The sequence below is a fragment of the Perissodus microlepis genome, chromosome 14 (assembly GCF_051167445.1).
Source record: "Perissodus microlepis isolate ML-2025 ecotype Zambia chromosome 14, ASM5116744v1, whole genome shotgun sequence".
Lineage (NCBI taxonomy): Eukaryota > Metazoa > Chordata > Actinopteri > Cichliformes > Cichlidae > Perissodus > Perissodus microlepis.
Genome location: NC_140474.1, coordinates 5,549,512 through 5,576,454, shown reverse-complemented (window position 1 = coordinate 5,576,454; position 26,943 = coordinate 5,549,512). Strand labels below are relative to the sequence as shown.

Sequence of the window (26,943 nt, the reverse complement as noted above, 5' to 3'; positions counted from 1 at the left end):
CGAGAATAGAAACTGTTGTGCGCCTGACAAACAGAAGCTGTAAACTAAACTGAAACTAGAAAATTCAATCCCAAACTATTTTTTTAACTGTGAAACCAAAATAGAAACAAATTTTTCTGCTTTGGTTAAAAACTGACCAAACATTTAATAGACTGTCATTTTCACACTTTCACTTGAGGAAGTTTGAGGAGAATAAGGTCACGATATTTTCCGCAATCATCCTGTTTCACATTTAGCTTCAAACATGTCTCCACCTCTGGAGATACTCCACATGGTTCAAGGCAAAGGAGCTGCACCGACAGGGGGCGTAACACACATCTCCTCTCACTAGCTGTAAATATTTACTGCTCTGTCCTCACAGTTTCATAGTCTGTCGTATTTTGGGAACTGGAGAGTTAAACACCGTGTGATGGTCACCACTGTTGGGCGGTGTTGAGAAATGTTCAGAGCTGCAGGCCATGTTTGAAGGACTCATGATAATGTCCCCACTGTTATTCTAGCACCATTTAACGTTGGCTTTTAATGACATCTATTTAATTGATTTTCATTAAATATTTGTGGCACATAGAGCCTAATGCATTTTGTTATATCTGCCTTTTACTGTCACGTACCCTCCAGCAGGTCAAAGGTTTCATTAGTCTACAGGGCAGAATTCAGTTAATTACCTGCAAAGCAATTAAAATTAGTCTCACTTTGACTCTGTTATGCAAAAACATTGCATTATGTTGATTTTTAGAAAATATTACATCATCAGGAAAAGTAAAATCTGTAAATGTCTACTTTAGAATAAAATCCCTCGTATTGAATATGTGAACAGTCATCAACTTCTGCAGGATTAATGACACTTAATGCTGCTTCTGTAACATATGCTGAAGATGGAATCAGTCCCAGCAAAACGGTGTGGAACATCAGAAAACAAGCCAAACGTCTGCTAAACTTGATGGCCTGTGTTTTAAATGTGGCTTCAAAAAAAACAAACTTGATAACAGCTGCTGAACTGGTAAAAAGCTGCTGGTCACACGGCAAAAGATTTCTGGCCTGTTGGCTGTTTACCATCACAGCCTGACTATTAATACAAGGACATATAATAGTGCACATTGTGATAACCAACTGGGACATTGTGTGAGGAAAACAGCGTGTAAAATGTCAAGCTGCGTTCTTGCATGTAATAATTCATGTTGCAGACTGCGAGAGGGGTTGAAGTGATTCACAAAATCACTGCATACAGATGCCTGTAAACACAACGTAAAGGAATTTTTTCATATTTATAGAAGATCATATTTTATTTCAGCCTTAGCAGCACTATCGCCTAATAAATTCTATTTTATTTTATCAGCAGCTGAAGACATGGACTGGTTCACTTTTTAACGTGATAAATAATCCAGTGTTAGCGAGATTATCCTGTGTGGCATGTCACCATCACCTCTTTCCGAGATCAGTGGCGCAGAGAGAGTTAAGCACTTTATTTGCTGAGTCAGAGCAGCTGCCTGCCCGCTGTGCTATCATAACAGAGCTTTATACTGCAGGGTAGAAAACAGGCAGATGAGCAGCAGACTGCCCTGACCTCACCGTTTACACCGCATGAGTCAGCTGGCCTTATGCATAAACAGCACAGACAAGCCAGCGATTACTTCCAGGAGAAGCAAACAGAGCACAGTGAGAGTGTTTTGTTGTACCTAGTAACCGCTGGGTAAGAGCCGAACAGCCCAGGAACTCCCATCTGACCTTCACATGAAGCGGCAGATCAGTTAAGTTTCTGCCAACTTGAGTTAAAGGGAAGTCCAACATTTGTGGGAAATACAGTACAGATGACATGCATAGCTGTCCAGGCTTCTTGAAGGACATTCAAAGCACTTCTTTGCAGCTTGTTCTCTGTCATGATGATTCCACGCTGCTTTAATGATGGTGGGGTTAGGACTAAATTTGGCTTAATCGCGGTATAAGACCAGTTTCAGTCCAGTTCTAGTGTAATCTGGCATATTTCTCTCTGTTCCCTTCCTTAAGACGGGCTTCTTGACAGCCACCCTTACACTGTGACCATTTCTGCTGAGGCTTCATGAACAGCTGGATCAGCTGAAGGGCCAGATGTGTCTCTCAGGCCCGTGTCAGGTCTTTGCAGGATTTTTTTTCCCCTTTAAGGACATGAATTTCAGATAATTGAACTTTTGTTTTTCCCAAAACATTGACTAACTTGTCCAGTTTCTTTAAATTTTTTATGGCCACACTGCACACTACATATGCTGACATATGCCAAGTTTTTGGCCAAGAGCCGTTTGGGAATCCCCTTGTTGTTGCACAAATACCATTGTATGCCTTATCTTTTGCAGTTTCCATAGATTCAACTAAACAAATGGAACAAATTATATGTTTTTGTAACATGGTGTACTTAGAGATAAAATTACTACACTCACACTTGTAGCTGCTGAAGGGACTTTTAATTAAAGGGGACCTGTAATGGTCACGACCTGTCCAGGATGTCCCCCACTATGGTAGCTTGGAAAGGCTGAGGCCCCCTGTGACCCTGAATTGAATAAGCAGAAGAGATGGATGGATGAGACATGAAGTTTTGAAAAATAAGACCAATGAATGTACAAGCAATCCCTTTGAGCCAAAAGCTCAAACAGTTTTGGGTTTTTTCTCTTCCTGGTTCTCTATGATGACATCGGTACCTGGTCAGCTCAGGCACAACAGCTCCACCCACCTGTTGTCCAGGTGTTGTTCAGTGAGCAGCAGTTGATCAGCAGCAAAACAAAAAACTTTCTTAAAGGGAGGGGTAAAGGTAGTAAAACAACCTTTCAGATAGAGGATGAACTGAGGTGCCACACAAAGGCCCAGTGTAAGACAAATAAAGATTGTTTTGAATTTTAAATCAAGATAAACAGTTCTAATATAGTCCAAGAATAAATCATCATATATCTTTTGTCCATGTGAGCATTAAAAATGCTGTGGAAAGGCAGTGGGATGATCATGGATATCATGGAAACTGATTGACCAGAATTCCTTAAGATTACTTTAAACTCAGTGGCAGAATAGACTCAGTTTAAATGAAGAACTACTGAACAAGGTTATGAACAGTAAAAGAATTTAGCGGATTTCATAGGGTGTTTTCTTCTTATCATCATCAGGATCCAGAATGACTTTTCTTCTGCTTATCAAAATATTGAATGGCACATTCAGAGGAGGACACAGGAGGGCTAAATGTGTGGAAGGGTGTGGACTTCCTCTGAGCCCAAAACATGCAAAATAAACGCAAAAACACTTTGGGCCGTAATACGCAAGAAAAATACGGTATTACTGTTCCGTCAGTAAGGCAGCACAGTGGCACGGTGGTTAGCACTGTTGCCGCACAGCAAGCAGGTCCTGAGTTCAATTCCACCATCAGGCCGGGGTCTTTCTGTGTGGAGTTTGCATGTTCTTCCCGTGTTTGCGTGGGTTCCCTCCGGGTACTCCGGCTTCCTCCCACCGTCCAAAGACATGCAGCTTGTGGGGATAGGTTAATTGGATAATCCAAATTACCACTAGGTGTGAACGTGAGTGCGAATGGTTGTTTGGCCCTGCGGCAGACACGCTGGAGCCCGTGTCTCCCTCTGGTTTTACCTGAACACACAAAAAGCCAAAAGACGCTATTATTCTAGTTTGTCTTTTTTTTTTTTTTTTCTTTCTTTTCAGGCGTTTTTAATTACAAGCACAGAGATTATTTTTTTCTGGTGATTCTTAAGAACAGTGGTAATATTTTTCAGGCTTTTCTTGAAATTAGGGACGGGTGTATCACGGGAAAGATGTGATCATTTAAGTCTAATAAACGAATAAACGCACCTGGATTCGTGCAGGACCCAGGATGCACAACGGACTCTGAGCTGAACACACCCTCTGTTCCTGCTGTGGGAGGAGGATGCAGTGACAAGGAGGGGTTCAAGTTCAATTAGGACAGCCCCCGAATAGTTTTCACACAAAGAGGAAAAGAGAGGAACAGAGAGAGTAGCTCCAGAACTAAACCTAAGACATGGCTTTAGTAGGCAGGTCGTGGCTGTTGCTCGTAGGCTTTATATTGTTTTATGTCATCTACCTGCTTTTCGGAGCCCTGATTTTCTCCACCATCGAGCGGCCGATGGAGGACAAGCTGCGACATGATATGGAAGTTCTGAAGAAGGAGTTTCTGAACCAGAGCTGCGTCAGCGCCGCGTCCCTCGAAAACTTTCTGCTCAAAGTGCTGGCGGCCAACAAGTACGGCGTCTTCGTCATCAGAAACGCCTCCGCTACCTCAAACTGGGACCTGGCATCGTCCATGTTCTTCGCTAACACTCTGGTCACCACTGTCGGTGAGTGCAAACAAAAGTGTGAAGAAAGTTTGGCGAGGAAACACCTGAGGGCGTTTTTGCGCACAGTGGAGCCTCGGCAGTGTTACGCGTTACCGTAAACTGCAAACAGGCTAAACCAAAGAACGTCTGCAGTCCATTGAGGGGACGTCTGTGGCTTTAGTATGAGGAGGGAAACACAAAAACAATGCTGGGTTAAATGCAGGTGGCAGTTTTCTGGAGTTATGTTGCCACGTGTTATGGCTGTTGTAGCTGTGACTCAAAGCTTGAGCTATTTATGACCAAAACGCAAACCGATGTATCGACCTCAGGGGAGAAAAAAAGTTTCCACTATACGTTGTTTCCTTTTAATCTGTAAAATTTCCAAATCTGCGTGTAGATGAGGGAAATTCCCTCATCATGTGATTTATTTCTGGTCTTACTTTGAAAGTATGAAAGCAAGTATTTAAGAAAAGGGGAAATTGATTATCATACATCGATTATCATACATCGGTGATGTTACCAAAATATTCGTGGGTCTTGTGTGATCTGAGCACCTGTTCGGTGTTCGGTATGTAGCACTCTGACCTGGATGTTACAGGAAGTGAAGGTTCAGCTGTGTGAGAGCAGAATACATCACAGAGGTTTTTGTGGGACCAGCCAGGTTGCCCACACTGGGTTCTTTGTGGTGTTCTGCTGGCCTTGAACGACTCACTTACCTGCAGGCCCAAATATAAAGCACATTGCACCAAATGGTAGTTACTTAAGTGTTTGATGATACGATTAGTTTAGTTGTTTATATATTTATTTTGTTTTTCAGGCTTTAGGCTGGAGGGAAAATTGTATTCTGTATACGCCAAATTCATATCAGCGGTGTCCGTGTGTTAGAAATGGGCTTGGAGACTTTAAAGTCATAACTGGAGAGCTTATGACAGAACCAGAGGCGTAGATACTGCTGCATGATGGGAAATGTAGGATCAGATCATTTCACATTAAAACAGAGGGTTTAGGCTTCCTCTTAAGTCCTGCTACTTTATGAGAGAATTTAAGTGACAATGCAAGAATTTCATTAGAAATTTCATTACAAATAACCTTAAAATTTGGCAAATTGTTCTATGGTGTCATTGCAATCACGGGAGTTAAATATACAATCATGTGGAAAAAGACTATTCAAAGGACTCTTGTTTCTTTAAAAAAAGAAAGAAAGAAAACTAAGTGATTCAGTAACTTAAAGGTTTTCTGTATAATTAGCAGTCTCTCACATCTTTGTGAAGCCACCCACTCTGGGGCCTGTGGAGTCTCAGATGTAGTTGTTGGGCATTGCACAGTCTGACCTTGGGGTGAGTTTGCAGGGATGTTAACAATTCCACATGCTTCCCGGGAATCTGGTGGAAATGTTGACTCAAATGCTCTGACCAGATTGTGCAGAGACCAGTGAAAACTTCCTTTTTCACATGACTGTACATTATCAGTAGGTTTTCTGGTCCCAGGCTGGGAAAAAAAATTCAATGAAAACTTCCGCTGAAAAAAGGTTTGAGCAAAGATTGGTTCGATCCTTGTCTGGGCAGCTAAACCTGCAACTAACATGGATTAACAAAATCCTGCATTTAAAAAGCCCTTCATTCTACACATTTCATTTTATTTTTCATGCATTTTTACCAAATAGCTCATTGTGTTGTTGAAAACATCCAGTGAAGGTTTGCTGTGGATACACAGTGTCATAAAACAACACCCTTGACATTTAATTAGACACACTGGGACTCCTCTGTGGGACGCTCTCAGCCGAGCCGCAGAGCTGTCTGTCGTTCAGAGGTACAAATTCACGCTCTGCTCTCAGAGCTTCTCAGCCGGTTTAGTTATTGCCATTAAAAATGCACATTTACCTACATTTTTTCAAGTCCCAGTAAAATGGTACAATGTGCACTTAATTTTATGTATTTCCTGTTTAAACAGGATGTTGAGGCAAAATGCAAAAGCAGTGCATGGTGGGCCTGCCAGCAAGGCATGTTCTGAGATGTTAAGTAACAGGAAGAAAAAATGTTTGTCACAACGTTCTCGTGTCTGTGATTAAAGCTGCAGTTTCAGCCACGTAATTAACCTCAGCTGAAAGAAAAATGACTAGAAAAACAAGCCAAGCCAGATGGGCGGTTTGTAAATGAGATGGCATTCAGGTCTTACTTTTTGTTTTGATTGTTAATTGCTGTGAAGTACAGTGCTGTGCAAAAGTCTCAAGCCTGTCCTTATTTCTTAATTTTGCCAGGAAAATGGGAATGCAATGTTTTATTGAAACCTGTGCAAACATAAATGTAAATTCAGTGCATAAAGCAAAAGCGGAGTTTGTACAATTCTGATGAACCTGAGAGTCAACGTTCAGTCTGATCGCCTTTATTCGCCAGCGCAGCCTGAACTCTCTTAGCCAAGCTTTCTTGTAATTTCTTTAATTAGTCTCCAGGATCAGTTCTTCAGGCTTCTTGGAGGACATTAAAAGCTCTTGTTTGGATATTTATTTGCTCTATTCTGTCACGCTGCTCCACTAACTGCCACTCTGTCCTCATGGTATTACAGTTATCAGTTTGGGAAGAAAGAATTGTTATTCTCCACTCAGACCAACTTATGTAAAATGATGGACTTTGGTACTTACAGTTTCTTTAGCAACTGTTCTGCAAATCTCTCTGTGTTATAAAACACAGTGTCCAGTCTCAGCTACACTGGCTTCTGGTATCCTACAGAACTAAAGTTAAAATACTTATATATATATATATATATATATATATATATTCTTACTTGAACTTGTACAATGTTGCATATCTGACAATTTGTCTCCTCATAGTCCAACATGCCCTTTTAGCTCCTCCACTGCCAAACTGTAATCTGTTCAGTACTCCTGACAGAAAAATTGGGGATCCAGCTGTTGCAGTTTTTGAATTTTTATATGTGGACTATTATTTTTTTTTTTTTTTATGCATGTGAAGCCCTTTGAATCACCATATGTGATACACAGTAGAATTGAAATGCATTATGTTAAGGTCCAGGCGCTGGTGGAGCCAACCTATGACTGATGGAGAAAAACACAATGGAAAACTAGCTTTGTGTGCTTTTTTTGTACTGTTAGTGTGTTTGGAATCCTTGTAATGACTGTGTCCAGATGGTACTGCATGGTGGATAAAAGTCTGACGGTACTTTTCTGCATTCGTAATTCCATCAATTGTGACAAGATCTCCAACATCTGTGGCTGAAATGCAGATCTAGACCATGACAGAGTCTCCACTGTGTTTTACAGATAGGTTTTAAACACTCACTGCTGTGCCTCTGTATAGTGTAGGAACTGTGACAGATTTTCAGTCCAGATAACTGCCCCTCCCTGAGCCCGGTTCTGTTAAAAATGAGCTTTTCCTTCCCACTGTTAACTGATACTTGCTCAAAGGGGCTTGTTTGCTTGTTGGGATTTCTCTCTATTATTGTATAGGCTCTATTTTACAATATAAAGCACCTCGGGGCAGCTGTTGTTGTGATTTACCGCTTTATAAATGAAATGACATTGAATTGAATACTCAGGGTATTTCTGATGAGACTAGGGGTAGGAATCGGATTAACTCGTGACATGTTATTATCACGGTATGGTCAGACAATCCAGTGACTCTGTGATACATTGCAAAACAATCATGCACAGTATATCATGATATCTTTGTAACTGAAAAATAAATAAATACCCCAAAAAAGCTGGAATTATCTATCATCGTTGCTGTGTCTTTGTGCGAATTATCATTATTATTCAATATTAACATGTCAATATTGCCTCCCTTTGTGCTATACTTCAAAGGTATTGCAGTATATTGCCACTGAAGTACTTTGTCTCACACTAGCTTGTGATGTGGTGGCAAATCTGAATTAATGTTAAAGACATACTAGATACAAACCTGTGCACTTAGATTTTAATTCTAGCTTTAAAGTTACAGAAAGAGTATGCATGTATCAATGACTAGAAAATAATGGGCGAAGGTCAAACTACAGAGCAAACGATGTGTCTGCTACGCCCTCATGTTTGAGTCTTCCCAGTGTCTCTGTGTGTATAACCAACCTAAAGAGTAAACTAACTGTTTAAGATGAAACTGTCAGAAATTAGCTGTCAAGTTGGCGACTTGAGCTTGACAGTTTTTGACAAATGTCACAATCAAACATCTGCAGCAGCTGTCTTCGTGCTGCTCTTATTGCACCGCGCTCCGCTGTGTTGGCAAACTGCTGCGAAGGCGGTCACATTCACAGGCTCGCTGTTATAAATGACACTCGCGCATGATCGCTAAAGAAATGCAAATTCATGCATGAAGCAGAACAGAATGGCCCTTTGTGTTCAGTAGAGGCTGGGTGACACTTCCTTAAATGGAGTAACGTGTTTAGCTGCGTTATGATCTCACTGAGTGTTTTTTTTTTTTTTTTTTTTTTTTTAACATGCCGGTACTCAATTCAAGGCAAAAAGAGGAAGCAGCAGATGCACTTAGATAGTGAAATTTATAGTCTCTCACTCCAACAAGTATGTTGAGTAGAAGGAACAATAGTTGTTTTGTTTTTTTTTACGATCAGTGGACATTTTGGGGAGTAATTTAAAAAAAAAAAAATAATAATAATAATAATTTCAACCTGCTTTACCACACACCACGTCTAGACTTAAGCTTTAGTGACTGACATGTTTCCCTAACAGCAGGGAGAAAACATCCAGCTCATGTTCTTTGTAATGTTTGTCAGTGTCACTGTTGAACTTTTGGACAGAGCAAAGGTGGGAGGGGGACTTACTAAAAGTCTGCAGGCAGCTAACAGCTGATGAGTCGGTATAGCTGGGACCGAGTGGATGAAATGTTACACTGCACATTGGATAAATGGCATATTGTCAGATGTTAAACGCCAAACAACAGCTTCCATGTGATTTTAAATGCCTTCTAGTCAGAGGCTGACATCATTGATCAAACACTCTGCGCACACACCCAGAGACGCAACACTTACTACAGGGACACAAAAGCATTAAAGATAAGAGCAGAAATGACAAGGACAAAGTGACCTTGTTGTACACCAGGAACAAAAACTACTAAGGTGTGACAGAAAGATGGCCACAGATCTACATCAAAACTGCAGCGCTATCAAGAAGCTACCAAAAAAAGGAGTGAGGTGCTAATAACTGATCATAAAACATGGAAAACGATCACAAAGAGAAGCAAAATTTTCAATTTCCCAAATCCATTTTACAGGGTGATACTTTTTACCCTGATTTGTTTACATTCTTGATTCAGTCTTCTAATTTTTGTGTATATATGCAATACAAACAACACAAAGAACAATAGCTCCATACTAAGACAGGCCTGTAAGCTCCTGTGTTTTGCTGGTTTTAAAAAATATGAGAAACATTATCTCCGACCCTGCCATGGCTTTAAATAAATGTATTTGTCTTATCTAATTTTGTGTACCTTTGCACTGAATAAGCCCCTGGATAGAAACTTTAATTCAGATAATCTCACTGAGGCTCTAAGTGGAGCTTTGGTAGTGTCAGAGGCAAAACAGGGTAAAGGGTGTTAATTCAATGTAATCTATTTGTGACAACTACTGAAATGACAACTGCAAAGTCAGATCAAAGCCAAATACATCAAACCAACGGGCAATATCCGCACTGGGCATCATCATGTGGAGTGGTCTGCTTCGGTCAGAGTGATGCAGATTTCATCAGCAGAGAGAAACGGTTCCATGTGTCCGTTAACAAGCCCTCCAGTTTACACTAAAAGTGGGAAATGGTACTTTCTGTGGTATTTGCTGCTGTCTAGATGAGTATAGTCCACTGCATATGTGTGCGTGTGTGTGTAACGTCACAGTAACTTTAGCTACATCTGCCTTGAACCTGTGCTTGCTTTGAAAGAGAGCTCACGCTGAACTCTGTTAAACGCCCGAAGGCTTCGGTTTAACTGACAGGAGATTGTGTCGTCATCTCAGCTGCTCTGTAGTCAAAGTGACATCAAATCTTTAGTTTGAGAAACACATCATGTTTTTAGAGCATGAGTTCACGACCCCTAGAAAACAAAGGCTGTGCTCGTTCTTAGCGTGCACATCAACATTGTCTTATCAACATTGTGACCACGTTCGCGCTGCAGCAATAGAAACATTTGCCCAGGTTTTTGTAGTCGTACACTTTACACACAGCTCATGTGATTTCAGCGCTATACCCATCTTAGCATATGTGAGTGAAGTTGGCCCCCCCCCCACCTTCTTCAAATCCAACAAAAGTGGTATCAAACGTTTGTGCTACGTTTGTGCTGCTAAAATTTTCATTTGTGCTGCTATCATTTTAAAGATATTAATAAAAATTTCTAGAGGTCATCAGAGGTCAACCAGCCCCCCCACATTAATTAAATCAAACAAAATGGGTGTCAATCAACTGTGCTACGTTTGTGCTGGTTTGTGCTGCAAAAATTGTCGTTTGTGCTGCTTCTGTTTTAAAGATATTAATGAAAATGTAAAGGTCAAAAGGTCAACCAGCCCCCCCACATTACCCAAATCAAACAAAATTGATGTCAAACGTTTGTGCTGGTTTGTGCTGCAAAAATTGTCGTTTGTGCTGCTATCAATTTAAAGATATTAATAAAAATTTCTAGAAGTCATCAAAGGTCAACCAGCCCCCCCATATTAATGGAATCAAACAAAATTGGTGTCAATCAGTTGTGCTACGTTTGTGCTGCAAAAATGTTTGTTTGTGCTGCTAACATTTTAAAATTTTTAATAAAATAACGTCTTGATGCGTGCTTAATCATCCAGGTAAGTAAATCCCAAAAGGTTGATTCTGTTCATCTGGACATTTTCAGTTGGAGAAACGTTTCGTCACTCATCCAAGTGACTTCTTCAGTCTCAGCTGACTGCAGGTTTCCCCAACCTTATAAACACACGTGAGTGAAGTTGCCCCCCCTACCTTCTTCAAATCGAACAAAATTGATGTCAAACATTTGTCCTGCAAATTATTTTGTTTGTGCAGGTTATGTTTCCCTAATTTTATGAACAGTACATGTACAGTGAGAGAGAGATGTTACATCTGTCTTCACTTGCATCCCAGTCATAGAAGCGTTGGAGGTCGTTCATAAGAGATTACAGGATCATCCCAACCTCAGCAACAGGACCACTCTCAGCACTGATCAGTTGTGTTTGCTTTTGGAACTGTGTCTTAATTCCACCTATTTTGCATAAGGGTCAGTACAGGCAGAAATCTAGGTGTGCCATGGGTTCCCACAGGCCCCTGGTCAAAGTCACCAAACCAGTTCGTAAGCAGGTACAGGTGTGGCCAGAAGGGTCCTCAGAGGCACTGCTTTTCCACCACAGGCTGCCACACACGACAACACCACAGACTTTCAGGAATATACAGAAACTGTCACTGCCTACATCCCAAAATGCATCGATGATGTCACAGAGACCAGAACTATCACTGTCCGGGCCAATCAGAAACCATGGCTCACAGGTCAGGTTTAAATGCTCCTAAGGTTGAAAAATGCAAGCCTTCAGAGCCGGGAATTAGGTGAGTCTAAGAACAGCAAGGGCAAACCTGTCACGTGGCATCAGCTACAGCAAAGCTTCAGCGACAGCAGAAATACTTGGAGGCAGTGGCAAGGAATACAAACCATCACAGACTACAAGCCCACTCTACAGACCGTGGTGACACAATCCCCAGACACTGTGTGGAGATCCCTTGCCAAAATCAGTACACGCAAAGCTCCAGGTCCTGATAACATCCTTGGACAAGCACTGACGGACTATGCTGTGGAACTCACAAATGTCTTCACAGACATCTTTAACACATCACTAGGGTCAAGCCGTCGTTCCCACATGCCTCAAAGCCTCCACCATCATTACTGTACCCAAGAAGTCCTCTATCTCCTGCTTTAAGGACTACCGTCCTGTCAAACTCACCTCCATCATTATTAAGTTAAGTGCTTTGAACGGTTAGTCATGCATCAAATCAAATTATCACTTTCCCCCAACCTGGATCCATTTCAGTTCGCATACCGGTCACAACGCTCAACCGATGATGGAATTTCAACTGGCCCTCACTCAGCCCTCACACATCTGAACACTAGAGACTCATATGTCAGAGTGCTGTTCATAGACTTCAGTTCAGCATTCAACACCATTCCCCAGCAACTCATTCACAAACTGGATCTGCTGGGGATCAGCACCTTGCTGTATAACGGGCTGCTAGATTTCTTGACAGGAAGACAGCAGACAGTATGGGTCGACAGCAACACCTCCAGCCCAAGAACACGGAATACGGGGGCTCCCCAAGGATGTGTGTTGAGCTCCCTTCTCTTCACTCTGCTGACCCACGACGAGATCTACTACAGGGGTGAAGTTAACCATCTGGCAGAGTGGTACAGCAACAACAACCTGTCCCTGAATGTGGAGAAGACCAACAGCGACTCTACTTCCTCTGCAAACTGAGAAGCACAAGAGATTCAACCCCCATTATGAGCACCTTTTACAGAGGCACAGTTGAGAGTATCCTCACCAGCTGCATCACTGTGTGGTATGACTCCTGCACTGGGTTCTGCAGGAAAAAATGACAACGGGTAGTGAGAGCAGCCGAGAGCATTGTGGGGACCTCTCTTGCCTCCCTCCCCAGGAGATCTACTGCACCTGCCTCATCTGGAAGGTCCTCTCCATTACAGGTGACTCCACTCATCCCTTCAACAGCGTCTTCAGTTTGCTGCCATCAGGAAGGATACTGAAGAGCCTCCGGGCCAGAACCAGCAGACTGAGAGACAGCTTCGTCCATTGGGCTGTCAGGATGCTGACCATCTCTGAATCGAGAAGGGGGGCCCAAGGGTACATCTTTTGCCATCTTACAATGCTGTGATTGTAGCCATTCCCCACTTTCTGCGAATGGTACTCATGGCCATTGATCAGTAGGCTTTGATTAGTTGTCATTGATCAATGGTCATAAGAATTTGCATACTAACAATCATGGAACTAACCCCCCAGCACATTGTTCATTCAGTGGCGCTAGTTTCCTTCACTATGCAAATGTACTGTTTATAAGTCCAGATGAACAGAATCAACCTTTTGGGATTTACTTACCTGGATGATTAAGCACGCATCAAGACGTTATTTTATTAAAATTTTAAAATGTTAGCAGCACAAACAAAAATTTTTGCAGCACAAACCAGCACAAACGTTTGACATCAATTTTGTTTGATTTGGGTAATGTGGGGGGGCTGGTTGACCTTTTGACCTTTACCTTTTCATTAATATCTTTAAAACAGAGGCAGCACAAACGAAAATTTTAGCAGCACAAACCAGCACAAACGTAGCACAGTTGATTGACACCACTTTTGTTGGATTTGGGTAATGTGGGGGGGCTGGTTGACCTCTGATGACCTCTAGAAATTTTTATTAATATCTTTAAAATGATAGCAGCACAAACGAAAATTTTAGCAGCACAAACGTAGCACAAACGTTTGATACCACTTTTGTTGGATTTGAAGAAGGTGGGGGGGCCAACTTCACTCACATTCTTAGCATTGCTGTTTTTTGTTTGTTTTGGTTTTGTTGCCCGTGTCCTTTGGAGATGATGATGATGATGATTTTGACAAAGACAGCTTTGTACTTTGAACACCCGGCAGCACCTTTTTAAACACATAATCCAAATGTGGCCAGTGATTTGGATAACGTTATTATGGCAGGACTGGATAATAATGTTTTCTTTATTACTCAGGAATGTTTGTGTCATTCTTTTACAGGCTAAAAATACCATTTAAATAAATGCAGGCAGAATTCAGACTTTTTCTCGAACAGCTGTAACTTAAAGGGCTACAGATGTTCTGCACAGGCGGTGGGCTGGATGGTTGTTTTATAGCTCCATTTTAAAATGAAAGCTGTTTTCTAACCTAATGTTTTGTGATCACACACAGCAGATGGTGTGCTGTTTGCACAAACCAAATATAAAGGAACCTCCTAACCCCCACCCCGGCTGATTATTTACATATATATTTACACCGTATAAACAGTTTTACAGGATACAGTCCTTTCTGGTCTTATCTTTCTCTGGCCAGTACTCTGTGCGTCAGTGTTTTCAGTCTGAGGTACTTTTAACTGCACTCAGCTGTTGTTTTCGTTCCTTTCCTTTGTGTTGCTGTAAAGCTTTTATATCACGCCACCAGGTTAAAGCTCCAGCAGAAGATTCATTTGCAGTAGTTTCACTTCTGCTGGTAGATAATCCCTGTAGGCAGTTGTGACAGATCCTCAGTAAGTTGCTTATGCTGGAGTCTGAATTTTATTGTCTTCCTACCAGCACTGGTACCCTGACATTGACTAAAGCTGCTGTTTTTCTGTAGCTTCAAGTTAAAAAGTCTGGGGCAAATTACATGCTGCTGTTGCAGCCAATAACTCTACCTGACTCTGTAACATCAGTGTGCTCATTAGCACATTAATCTATTTTTATGCTCTACAGCTGTCCAGTAACTCATTAATGTTATAATGCTCCATTTTTGCTAGAAACCTTTGGAGCTGTATTGACTTGAGTGCTGATGATCAATGTGGAGGCTGCTAATTTGACTGCATTATACTGTTTATATTGTTTTTGCGCATCTGAGTTATATCAGTAAGGGCAAAATACATAAGATCCCTTTTTTGTAATCCAATGCAGTTCAACAGCACCAGAAATAGCAGCTTGCAAAATCACAATACAGCTCAAATATTTTAAAGTGTTACATTAATGTTTTTAATTAAATTACATTTAGATTTATTGAATGACTCTCGTAACATATGTGACTTTTGATCTAAAAAATGTACTAAAGTAAAGAAAAAGCACAACAATTTCTATTGTGTCTTTTCTGTCATCTCATCTAATTTCCCACTTCCTCTAAAACTTGTCATGTTGCTGTTCCTCCAGGTTATGGTCACTCCACTCCTCTGTCTGACACTGGGAAAGCTTTCTCCATCTTCTACGCCTTGTTAGGAGTTCCCTTTACCATGCTGGTGCTCACCGCCTGTGTCCAGAGGCTCCTGTACCCTCTGGTCCTCGCTCCGGTGAGCCTGCTTCAGCGATCAGGCCTGGAGCCTCGGCCCGCCACTGCTGTCCACTTTGTGTTGCTGCTGTTTCTGGTGGTGCTGTGCTTTTTTGTGGTGCCAGCAGCCATCTTCACCAAGTTGGAGGAGTCCTGGAGCTTTTTGGATGGCATCTACTTCTGTTTCATCTCTCTGTGCACCATTGGACTGGGGGATTTTGTGCCAGGGATGCAGCCAGAGCAGAAGTATAGGACACTGTATCTTGGTGCTGTCATGGGTGAGTCCGTTTGTTTGTAGACTAGAAATGCATTCATCCAGTGCACTCAATTAGAGTGCAGCCACGGGCTGAACCAGGTTACAGCTCAGATAAACCACATTGTTGAAGTAATTTTTGGCTCTTTTTCTTACAGGCTTTTTTTACCTGCTTCTAATCAAACTGATGTTACATTACTTTCACAGAACACAGATTTTCTGGTTGATCATGTCAGACTTGCCTGTGATTAAAACATAAGGCATTAACGCTTAACAATTCATGTATAATTTCTGTGTAAGGGGCTCATGTTAAATTTTCAAATTTGAGTTAGGACACAGAGTTAGGAAAGTTGGCTTAGAAAAAGAGAAATGAATCTGTAATATCATCAGATCGGCCAGATTCTAACATAAAATAAAAATGGGGGGAAAAAAACTGATGTGAATCCACTTAGTATACTGCTGATAACCACAGTTAGGAGGAAGCAGACTAAGGTTAAGTTAAGCTAATAGAAAGCATAAAGAAAGCTAATTTTGTAATGACACACAGACAAATTCTTTGTGTACAGATAAACATAATCTGATTCTGAAAAAATCAAACAAAGAGCTGAAAACTGCAGCTCATCTAGTGGCCACAAGAAGATGATTCCTAACAGCAGATGATATCAAGATGATTATCTTGATCAAGACTATATTTCTATCAGCTGTGCACCCCTTATTACTTGGCACTGATTAGCAGACACTACTACAATTTAGCTCTAGTCTGTAACGTATTACTCCACCTTTTCATCCAAATACGGTCACATCTGGCTGTGAGGAGCGAGGTTTTAAGATGCTGAATTCAAAACTAATATTTGGTGGTATGGCAACTGCTTCCATCTTTCATTTATGGTCTGAAAGTGAACCTTTTATTTGGTTTGGATTTTATGCTAACACAGATGAAGTGCAAGCTGTCCAACTATGTTTTAAGTGGATAAGTTCATTTATTCTATCCAAAGTTGCTCGCTGATCCACTTCACTTTAGTGGATCAACTTATGTGGAAGTCATTAGTAACGACATGGCCCTGAAGTCACAGTCCCAGGCTAACACACCTCTCCTTTAAGACTGCTTATCTGTATGTTTGAGAAGAAGGTGTTGTCTCATCATGGCCCAGAGCACAGCAGAGCTCATATCAGTGCATGTTTAAGCTCAGAGTCGGGTCTTACAAACATGCATTAAAATTGCTACCACCATTTTTAATCTTAGTCCTAATCTCACAGTAAATGTATCATAAATAAGTAAAAGCAACCTTCTGAGTTGGGGTTCAGTGCTTAGGTGACTATATTCATGTCTGAAATTTCTGTATAAAAACTTGCATGTGCACGAGGATATGCGTGCCTGTGATGCCGCACACAGTCCAGCCAAAATTTTAACTCTGCTTTAAAATTATAAAATTTTGCACAGTAGTATGCTAAGAATAGGGTGAAATGAAATACACAATGAGAGGTGGGGAAGAAGGTAAACATGGGTAGAATAATACATCCAGTACAGTGTGCTTTGAATGTGAACCTTTTATTTACTGGAAAATCTCCACGCATTGCTTGAACTGTGGTGACTAAAGATGAGTAAATACATGGGAGCAACCACGTTTTTAACCTGGACAGCTCCTGTAACTAACCACTAAACACACTGTATGTGACCTGTGACTTACACTAAAAAGAAAAGGTATCATTTATTTACCTCTAACATAAATTAAAATAAAACATTAGAGATTTATTCCAGCATGATAGAAAGCCGGTTGTTTCATGATGTTTGTGCTTTGATGTTGATGATGGCTAAGAATATAGCTGAAACTCCACTGCACCTGTGGGTGTGGTAGCAATGGTTGATAACCTGGGTACATGGCACACGCCGAGGTTGCTGTGGTTTGTCTTGTGAGGGTCACACGTAGCTGCTACATGCCTGCAGAGCTGTAAAGGGGAGCAGGTCCACCACAATATCTGAAACACCTGCAGAGGCACAGAGTGAGAGGAGGGCGGTCTTTCCAAAAATCATTAAAGAGAGAAGAACTGGGGGCCGAAAAGTTGATAGTATTTTTTTAAAAGAGAACTGGATTCAATGCAATGAAAGGAACTGCATGAGATGCATTGAGATCTGTGAGTGTAGAACATATTGGCAATATGTTCTACACTCACAGACAATTAAAATCTCTTGAATCTTTTTTTGTCCTGCTGCTCTGACAGAAGTTGACCTTTGTGGCTTTGTCTTCATTCTCACCTCTGATGTGAGAAGTAGCACCTCTCGCTGCCTTTTTCTCGCTACCAAGTCAGGGTTGACAGGTTGGCAGTTCCTCATAAATTGTAAATTGAAGTTCACTCTTCTGTGTAGCTCGTTTGAAGTTGAGCTGACTTTGAGGAGAATCGCACAAAAACAAAATAAAGTGATATCTGACTTTGACGTTTGTTCTTCGGTAAGTGCAACAGCACTCAGACTGTGAAGTCGGGCTTAAGTGCTTAGATCAATCATCGGCTGTAATTATAGCCCACATAACCCCGGAAGACCTTTTTGTTTAGTGGTATACAGACATCCATGTCCATGCCAAGCATAGGAAACAAAGAGCTCTTGTCTTCAGGATGGAGTTGAATTGAAATCTATTACTCTATGTGTGCACTTTTTCTTGTGACCCAATGAAATAAAAGTTAATTTAGGTAATGCTACAAAAATGACCGATAAATGCTCACAGGTGTTTGAAGGTTACTTATGAGCATTAAGACTGCCTCGCCTTCTGGAGGGCTTTCATTTCTCTGACTTTGACCAACATCTCCCAATTTTGTCTGAAAATCGCTGGAATTATTGGGATAATTATGAACTCTGGTGCATGCATTCAAATCCTTTTCATTCTGCACCAACACTCGCCATGCTTTACAGTGCAGCTAAAATAAGGAGGTGACCGTGGTGATCAATACACACTTAACATCTGCATGTTAAGGCTCTCTGAGCATTTTAACAGGCTGATGTTAACAGTTATCAGTTAAAGTTGAGCTTCTAAACTGTTTGTTTTATTAGTAAATGAAGACTGTGCTCTTTTTAGAGTGCATTTCCATAACATGTTTATTAGTGTATGATATTATGGAGGGGGTATTTGTGAGAGGGCTGCACTAATAAGCTTATAAAGAGATAATTATGAGCAGAATTGAGTTCTGTCACGACAGTCCCCGTTTCTCAATTGCCCACCGCTGTGTAGGAGGGTATTCCCATATGAGTCAAATGTGCATGTGTGCATCGCGTTTAAAACCTTACTTAGATGCCCGTCTGTTATTTCTGGCAATCAAAAAACTCTGTTATCACATGATGGAGGTTATTTCCATAGTCGGCTGTTGTTGTTCAGCTTCTTTGTGGGCTTCCTTTCGGTAATCGAGTCAGAGCTGGAATGACCTTTGTGTCTAAAAGCAGGCTTGCTGTTTTTTTTCTGTGGGCTCGGTCAGAGTGAATATCTACAATGAATATCTGACAAACACACACTGGGATGAATGAGGTCTGCTGTTTACAGGATTGAGAGAATGCAGCATTTCACAGTTTCTTTAATTTTTCTCAGAGCCCTCCAACAATTTAACTAGGAAGGAAAATTCACCCTGTAGTACTTTAAACTCCTTTGATCTCACCTGTTAATGTGTTTCATTTTGATGAGGAGCTCAGGAGCTCTGCTGAAAGCTGTGTTTTCTTTCATGTTGCCCACAGCTAATCCCTTGACTTCAGGTTGGAAGGAGGCCGAGTGGAGTAGCTCACAGGGACCGGCGATGTTGCTCTCTTGTCCCTCAGGCTGCTTTATATAACAGTGTAGGTCGAGTCAGATTAACCCAAACAGCCCCTGGTGGTTCTGGAGAGGATTAGTGACAGACTGCAGCCTGATGCATTGTTCCTCAGCCGAAGTGCTGTGTGGTAAAATTGAAAAGGAACCTATTTTGAAAACTGAAAAACTACTTTAGGTCCTCTTCCTTCTAAATATGCTGTCATGGTTATGCATTGGTAGCAGTGTAGGTGCTTTGAAGAGCGTTGCAGACCTACGTTTGCATGCAATAGGACTGTGTTCTGTCACTTTACATATGCTGTTTGTATACAACTATATATATATTTATGTATAACTCAGAAAATAATGTGGATGTGGTAAATGAAAGTTGGTAATCTTCTGGAAAGTGTGCATAAGCAGTTTTCTGTTAGCAAAGATGTTTCTATCATTTTCAGTCGTCGTGCCATTTTCTTAAGCATTATGAGAATTATGAGTTTTCCATCGCTCCTGCTGGTGGTATTTAAGTCATTCTTTGCAGGATTTTGTGAAATTAAGGTTGAATGCAATACGTACAATGAAGTTTACTATAAAGTTATGCTATTTAAAGGCTTCAGACATGTTGAAAGGTATTTTGTACAGTTGAATACATCAGTTTTTGCTAACTTATTCTGTGTGCGTGCCTTTCCAAATCATGTCCAATCAACTGAATCGACTGGTCGACTGCAGTCAAGTTGTAGAAACGATGTTCTAGAGTAAACAAAACCTTAGTTTGGCCTAATACCCTCATACTTGGGTGTCAGGCATGTCCAAGTAGGAGAAAATCCTGGGACAGACCCAGGACATGCTGGATAAATATGCACCTCGGTTAGTTGAAGAACAACCTTGTTAACCTTATGCAACACCTTCAACCACTCTGGATAACCACCTGTACAGGTTGCCTGGTGGGAGACAAACTTTCTCCAAACAGTCATGGTGACTGACTGGAATCGCTCTCTGATTTGTGAAGGTTTGCAAGTAACTGCTGTCTACTTTAAAAACAGATTGATTCCCAGTATGTTGGCAATCAGTCTGAGTTAGTTTGCACCAATAAGCACAACCTTTTGGCAACTTATACCAATAATATCTATAATTACAAACTGATCGTAGCTGCCAGCTTGACCCTATTAACTTGCAAACTGAACAGACTGATCGCTGCCTAAGTAAGAACAAGTCAAAACAACTCGCCAACTGCTGCAGGGCTCTTCCACTGCACTGCTAATAAATACCCGGGAATCCCCGAACCTAAAAAACAAGTCTTGCTTGCCTTTAAATAAAACTACCATAACTTGAATGACTGGCAACCTACACAGATACAGTGAGAAGTAAATCTTCTGGGATGGACGTTTGGAGTTTAAACGAATCTTAAACTCTTCACCAGCTGCTGTTTTTAACCATGATGAGTTTTATAGTCTGTGAGAACAAGATTCAAACTCCTAGTCAGACTAATTCATATAAAACATGGTTACATTTGTAACATCGAATGTGCATCTTTATTTCTTCTACACCACTTGTGACAGTAGCCGTACTTTTCTGGAGCATTTTAGCATAAAGTATATGATAACATATATACTAACATATAACATATGTTATAACATATGTTATATGTTATAACATATGTTATATGTTATAACATATGTTATAACGTTATAACATATGTTATAACGTTATAACATATGTTATAACGTTATAACATATGTTATAACGTTATAACATATGTTATAACGTATGTTATAACATATGTTATAACGTTATAACATATGTTATAACGTATGTTATAACGTATGTTATCACATATGTTATCACATATGTTATAACGTATGTTATCACATATGTTATAACGTATGTTATCACATACGTTATATGTTATCACATACACTTTAGCAAATTATTATGATATCAACTAGGAAAGTTTTGCCAGGGGGGCCAGGTAGGGCATTGACAGGGAAAGGGGGGCACAAAGAAATACTTTTCTTTCTTATTCTCATTTAAAATATCTAGCTTTTATTAAATAATTATCTGAATCTTGCGAACAAAGTTTTTATCTGACGTGAAATGTATAGAAATCATACATATACAGGAATCTTTAATCCTTCACTGTTTTCTTAGAGCTGGCCTGCTTGTGCTGTGAGTGACTGCTGCTCATGGCCTGAACCATTTCATGCACACATTACACAGTAAAACCACACGGATTTCTTTAAGGCACTCGCAAGAATCAGAGCAGAAGTAACAAAGGTTGAGATTTTATTTTCACCTTTGCCACCTTGAGGGCACTTTTGTTCTCCTTTTGGTTAAATGAAATTGGTTGTTAGTCAAGTGTATTCTGACTTATTTTCTCTTTACCAGCTACATGAGTTTTTAAGTTTCTTGCTTGTCTAAGATCATACAGTAACCATGCATCTTTGTAGTATTTTTTTTTTTTTTTTTTTTTTAATTAATACCAATATATAATATACTTGAAATTCTGGACATAATGCATCACACAGCTATTTGTGGTTGCATGTACTGGTAGTGTACCAATGCCTAAAAGCTGTAAAGAGCTTTAACATTTTCATAACCTGCTGGTTCTCATAAGCTGGTAGATTTAGTATCACACCTGCTGCAGTATTGCTTTTTCCAACCTCAGTGTTGCATAATAAGCAGCTCACCAGCACGGTCAAAGAGAGAATACCTACATGTGGTTTTATGGGGTATTTGGAGCCACAGCAGAAGAAAGGCTGAAACATTTATCAAAATTAATCACCAGTCAAATTCTGTTAAATATCCTTTTACATTTAAAAAAAAATCCATCCCTTCCCTCCTGGCTTCTCTCTCTCTGTCTCCAGTGTACCTGTTCTTGGGTCTGATGATGATGTACCTGTTGCTACGCACCTTCCACAAGATGTCTGATGTGCATGGCCTGACTACCATGCTACAGCTGCCTCGCTGTGAAGATTCTGACCCGGATGAGGACAGAGAGCCCATCGTGGATCACGGCGAGAGTCCCCAGAGGCAGACAGAAAAGGGTGCCAGCAATCACCTTGAGCCGGGATCACAGGTGTCCTACAACACCATCAACAGGGGCTGAGCTGTGAGGACGGAGAGAAAAGGGAAAGAAGCTCCATCTCTCACAAATCCCTACGTCTTGAACCACTGATGGAACATGAGGACTTGGTGGGCTGATTCTGAATTCTTGTCTCAGTTTTCTTTTCTTTTTTTCCTTCTTCTTGTTCATTTTCTTCCTTTTCAACTCATTTAAAAAATCCATTGGAGGAAATATTAAAGAGGATTGAGATGAGTTTCAGGATTGAGTATTTGAGAAATAGAGGGCCACCAAAGAGTTTAGGAGTGGATATTGCACCTCGTGTTGCACACAGGGACAGATTCTCCCAACCAGGGCTAAAAGGAAAACATCTCCCTCTTACACACCAGTGTAACTGTGCTGTTTACAGTCAGGATTGCACATGATGGGCTTCGGCCTAAAACTTCTGATACAGTTTAGTTGTTTTTTTTACCTTTTTTGTTTCCTCTTTGGTCTTCTTGCTTTTCTGCGACAGGTTTGTCTCGCTGACAAACAAATATTGTCTTTAATGTATTTGTGCTGAAGCTGAATATTTTACGTTTTTTATGTGGGTGCATTCATTGTTTATCTCATTCTTCTTCTTCCTGGTCAAAACAACCTCCCACCTATCCATCCATCTATGTTCATAGCACTGTCAGACTTGAGCTAGTTTGAACCTTTCTATCTTTATACCACAAATGATCACAACTGCAATAAATTAAACTTATTAAAGCTTGAGATCATTACCTCAGATTGAGTATTTGAAGCAGCAGGAGCGTTAAGGGGAATCTTATTTAATCAGACATTGTTTAAGTAGTCGTTTTTATGTGGGTAGGTCATGAAGAGCAAAGAAGCCACAGATGAGCAGTTTACCTCCTGCTTTATGCTGCTGCCCCCTAGCGTCTGCCTGTATGTAATGCAACATATTGATAATTATGTCTTTAAATGTTCAACATAAGAATGGAGGGAGTGAACAAAGGATGAAGAAAAGAAAATGACACCAGATAAATAAAACTGAGCGTTTAATTGTGGTGAATAATTTTAAGAGAGAACCAAATTTCAAACAGAAACCTGTCCACATCTGTGACTTCAAACATCTGGAATGGTGTCCATCAGAGAAACACTTGAAATGCACTTTAATAGTAAAACTGATGTGAACAGTAAAGTTAGTTAAAAGTAGTGAAGTTATCCAATACTGTAAAATAAGTTGCGTGTGTGTTGTAGTGTAGTAAAATGTAGCTTGTATTCACTATGAAAAGTTGTAAATTAAAGAAACTTTGTAATATGTTGCCATGTTTGTCTTTTTATTCTTCAATTCACAGCATTTGTACCTTTTCAGAATCTTAATGTTACATATAAGAACTGTAGAAGCTACAAAAAAACCCTCAAGTCATTATTTAAAGGATAACAACTGATTTTTATTTTGCCTTACTGTTACAAGGTTGGATGCTACTAAATGAGGGTGATGTTTAAAAGCTTTACGTGTGTAACGGTGCAAGATTGATATGTGCAAATAATGAGCTAAAAGCTGTTTTGTGTTGTCTGCTGTTCAACCCTGTTTTTTAAGGGACAGCCAATCAAAAACCAAATCATCTGACTTAAGGTAGATGAGTTAAAGCAGGAGTGGGGAACTCCAGGCCTCAAGGGATGGTGGCCTGCATGTGTTAGATGTGTCCTTAATCCAACACGGCTGATTTAAATGGCTAAATTACCTCCTCAACATGTCTTGAAGTGCTCCAGAGGCCTGGTAATCAACTAATCCTTTGATTCAGGTGTATTGACCCAGGATGATATCTAAAACCTGCAGGACACCAGCCCTTGAAGTCTGGAGTTCCACCACCCTTGTGTTAAAGCAACTGAGGGTTTGCACCAAAGCCTAGAATAAGGTAAGTTTATTTTTGACCTGAGAGTCATGCAAAGCTATTTTAGTAAAGGTCAAAGTGGAAAATATGATGCTGGAAATGAAAATAACAGGTCTGCTTTAATGCCCAACTAGTTTCATTTCAACTGTTTCACTCAGAGTTTAAGTGAGAGCAAAGCCAAACATTGGATTTGTGCCAGTTTCCTTTTAAGTATAGTGTGTGTGAATACATTAAAATCCATTTTAAGTTCAGTTACTGGTATGCTGAACTGGTAGTTGGCCAGCTTACATAATCTTATTTCCATGTGCATTCATGGGGCCACTTTGTACCGTAAACCTGCTCATCTGCTTGTTCATGCAAATATCAGCCAATCGCACGGCAGCAGCTCGATGCGTTAAGGCACGGGTGTCAAACTCCAGCCCTCGAGGGCCAGTGTCCTGAAACTTAAATGGGTCCCTGCTGCAACACACCTGAATAAAATTAGGTCTAGACTGTATAGATTCTTGACTGCATGCTGAGGTGGCAATTCGGGCATTTGATTCACGTTACAGCAGCTCATGAGTGAATGAACATGGATAAAAGTACATTTTTCCAAACACTTAGATTTGTTTTCATTTACTTGAGTAGTTAGGGGTTGCCCCCTCAGCATGCAGTCAAGGTCTAGTCTTGCTAATGACCTAATTTATTCAGATGTGTTGCAGCAGGGACACATTTAAGTTTCAGGACACTGGCCCTCGAGGGCTGGAGTTCGATACCCCTGCATCAAGGCATGTAGACGAGGTTATAGTAACCTGCTGAAGTTCAAGCATGAGAATATAGAACAAAAGATATTCAAGAGACTTTGAATGTTGTGTGGTTGTTGGTGTCGGACATTTGCCTGCTAGTATCAACTGAGGGCATTTAAACACCACAGCCTGAGTATTGTCGCTTATCATGTCCATCCCTTTATAACCACTCATCTTCTGATTGCTGCCTGCAGCAGGATAATGCACCATTTCACAAAACTAATATCATCTCAAACTGGTTTCTTTATGACAACAAGTTCCCTGCACTCTTACACAAGGTTAACATAAAAAGAATACTCTGGTATGTGATGCACAAAGATAATTAAGGATAGTCTTTTTTTTTTTCTTTTCTTTACACAGTTGCATATTTTATTACGAAACATCAGTACAGGTAAACAGGTTGTCAAAAATACACAGTATCTGGGCATTCTGCCCTACACTTTAAAACATATCTTACAAATCTAAAGCGTAGAGGAAAAAAGTAAATAAAATAACTGCCATGACGGTATTTTAATATACCATTAGTAATATGTCAGTGTGGTACGATAATAAATTACTCACTGTTGACAAAACGTGTCATTCATAAATATTTTGGAGCTGCAAGCCAGCTACTCAGAAAGGACGTATGCATAGAAAGCAACTTCAATACGTAACCTGGATATAAAAATACAAAAACCAGCACTGCGGGTGCTTCCTCAAACATTTCATCCCGTCGGGTATTTTAGCAAAGTTGGTATAAATTCCTACATGTTCCTACAGTAACATCTAACAGAACTGAAAATGAACTTGTTCCCTGCAATGTCACCTTTTCTAAAATAAATACTGTTAGTTGAACAAACTTATGAATCCATATTATGACAAAACTGCCACAATTTCAAAGAAACCACTGAGAAAGTGAAGCCTGCTAAAACCGGCAGAAACTGACCTACTGATTCATGAACTGCTCACAGCGTGGAAGTCAGCACCATCTGGACTCAATCACCTGATCAATAATACATCTGAACAACAAAGTGCTGTTGCATAACGGCTGCAGATACCCGAGGTGACGTGACCAGTGGCTTTGGACTGTCACGCTTGAGTGGGTGAGGATGCTTTGTATATCATCACAGTACTGTAAAGGCTCTAAAACATCTTTTTAAAGGAAAAAAAACTAAAATACAACAGTGCACAGAGCAGTTCACAACCACCATCTGTCACATCATTTCCTGAGCCACAGCTGCACTCAGAGGAAACTCTTCAGACGAGACTAATTCTGCTTTCATGCTTTTCAGTCTCTGCGTGAAACGCCAAAATCCACCAAACGCGGTAACTATTTTGTTAATGAACTAAATGCTGTTTCTGTGAACATCTTTTGGCCAATCAACCCGATCAATACTTTTGATGATAATCTTTGATTCCTGCCCATTTCTACTGTTTGAAATCCTGACATTAATAAAAAAAGAGGTTAAGTGATTTCTCTACTGAAGATTTGACCTATAACATTAGTGTTTCAGCCATCCTCTCCATCCAATATTAGTCAAATCAAATCTCAGAGCTCACACTTTACATTTGTGGTAACAAGGAGTCGTCTCATGTGTTGCTCTGACAGTCAAATCGCTGCATGGATGAACACCAGTGCATGACTCAAAGCTGCCTTTTCTTACATCCACACTAACACTTTTTAAATGAAAATGATCTCCGTTCTGATTGTTTTAGCAGTTTTTATAAATCTCTCCAAACCAGTGGTTCTCAAACTTTTTGTGCCATGCCCCACTTCAGAAGACAAAAAACACCCCAATCACCAACAAATAACAAAAGGGGGGGGGGAAAGTTGGATTTTACTTATACAAGGTGCATATCATCAGTGCAACAGCATCAAACGTATTCCTCCACCCAACAAAGGGGAAA

General features: G+C 40.4%; 1 protein-coding gene across 1 annotated transcript; it reads left to right on the top strand.

The window, feature by feature from the left end:
* The first annotated feature begins 691 nt into the window (after window positions 1-691).
* Window positions 692-23,694, top strand: kcnk6 (potassium channel, subfamily K, member 6). The gene is made up of 3 exons (XM_084949904.1): window positions 692-4,319; window positions 15,202-15,594; window positions 22,195-23,694. The coding sequence occupies exons 1-3, from the start codon at window positions 4,004-4,006 to the stop codon at window positions 22,434-22,436; spliced, it is 951 nt and encodes a 316-aa protein (XP_084806030.1). The 5' UTR covers window positions 692-4,003; the 3' UTR covers window positions 22,437-23,694.
* Window positions 23,695-26,943: the final 3,249 nt, after the last annotated feature.

Excerpts from the sequence above, each read along its gene's own strand:
- kcnk6 (XM_084949904.1), top strand. The coding sequence starts at position 4,004 with ATGGCTTTAGTAGGCAGGTCGTGGCTGTTGCTCGTAGGCTTTATATTG. Across the intron at positions 4,320-15,201 it reads CACTCTGGTCACCACTGTCG|GTTATGGTCACTCCACTCCT; the intron begins GTGAGTGCAAAC and ends CTGTTCCTCCAG. Across the intron at positions 15,595-22,194 it reads GTATCTTGGTGCTGTCATGG|TGTACCTGTTCTTGGGTCTG; the intron begins GTGAGTCCGTTT and ends CTCTGTCTCCAG.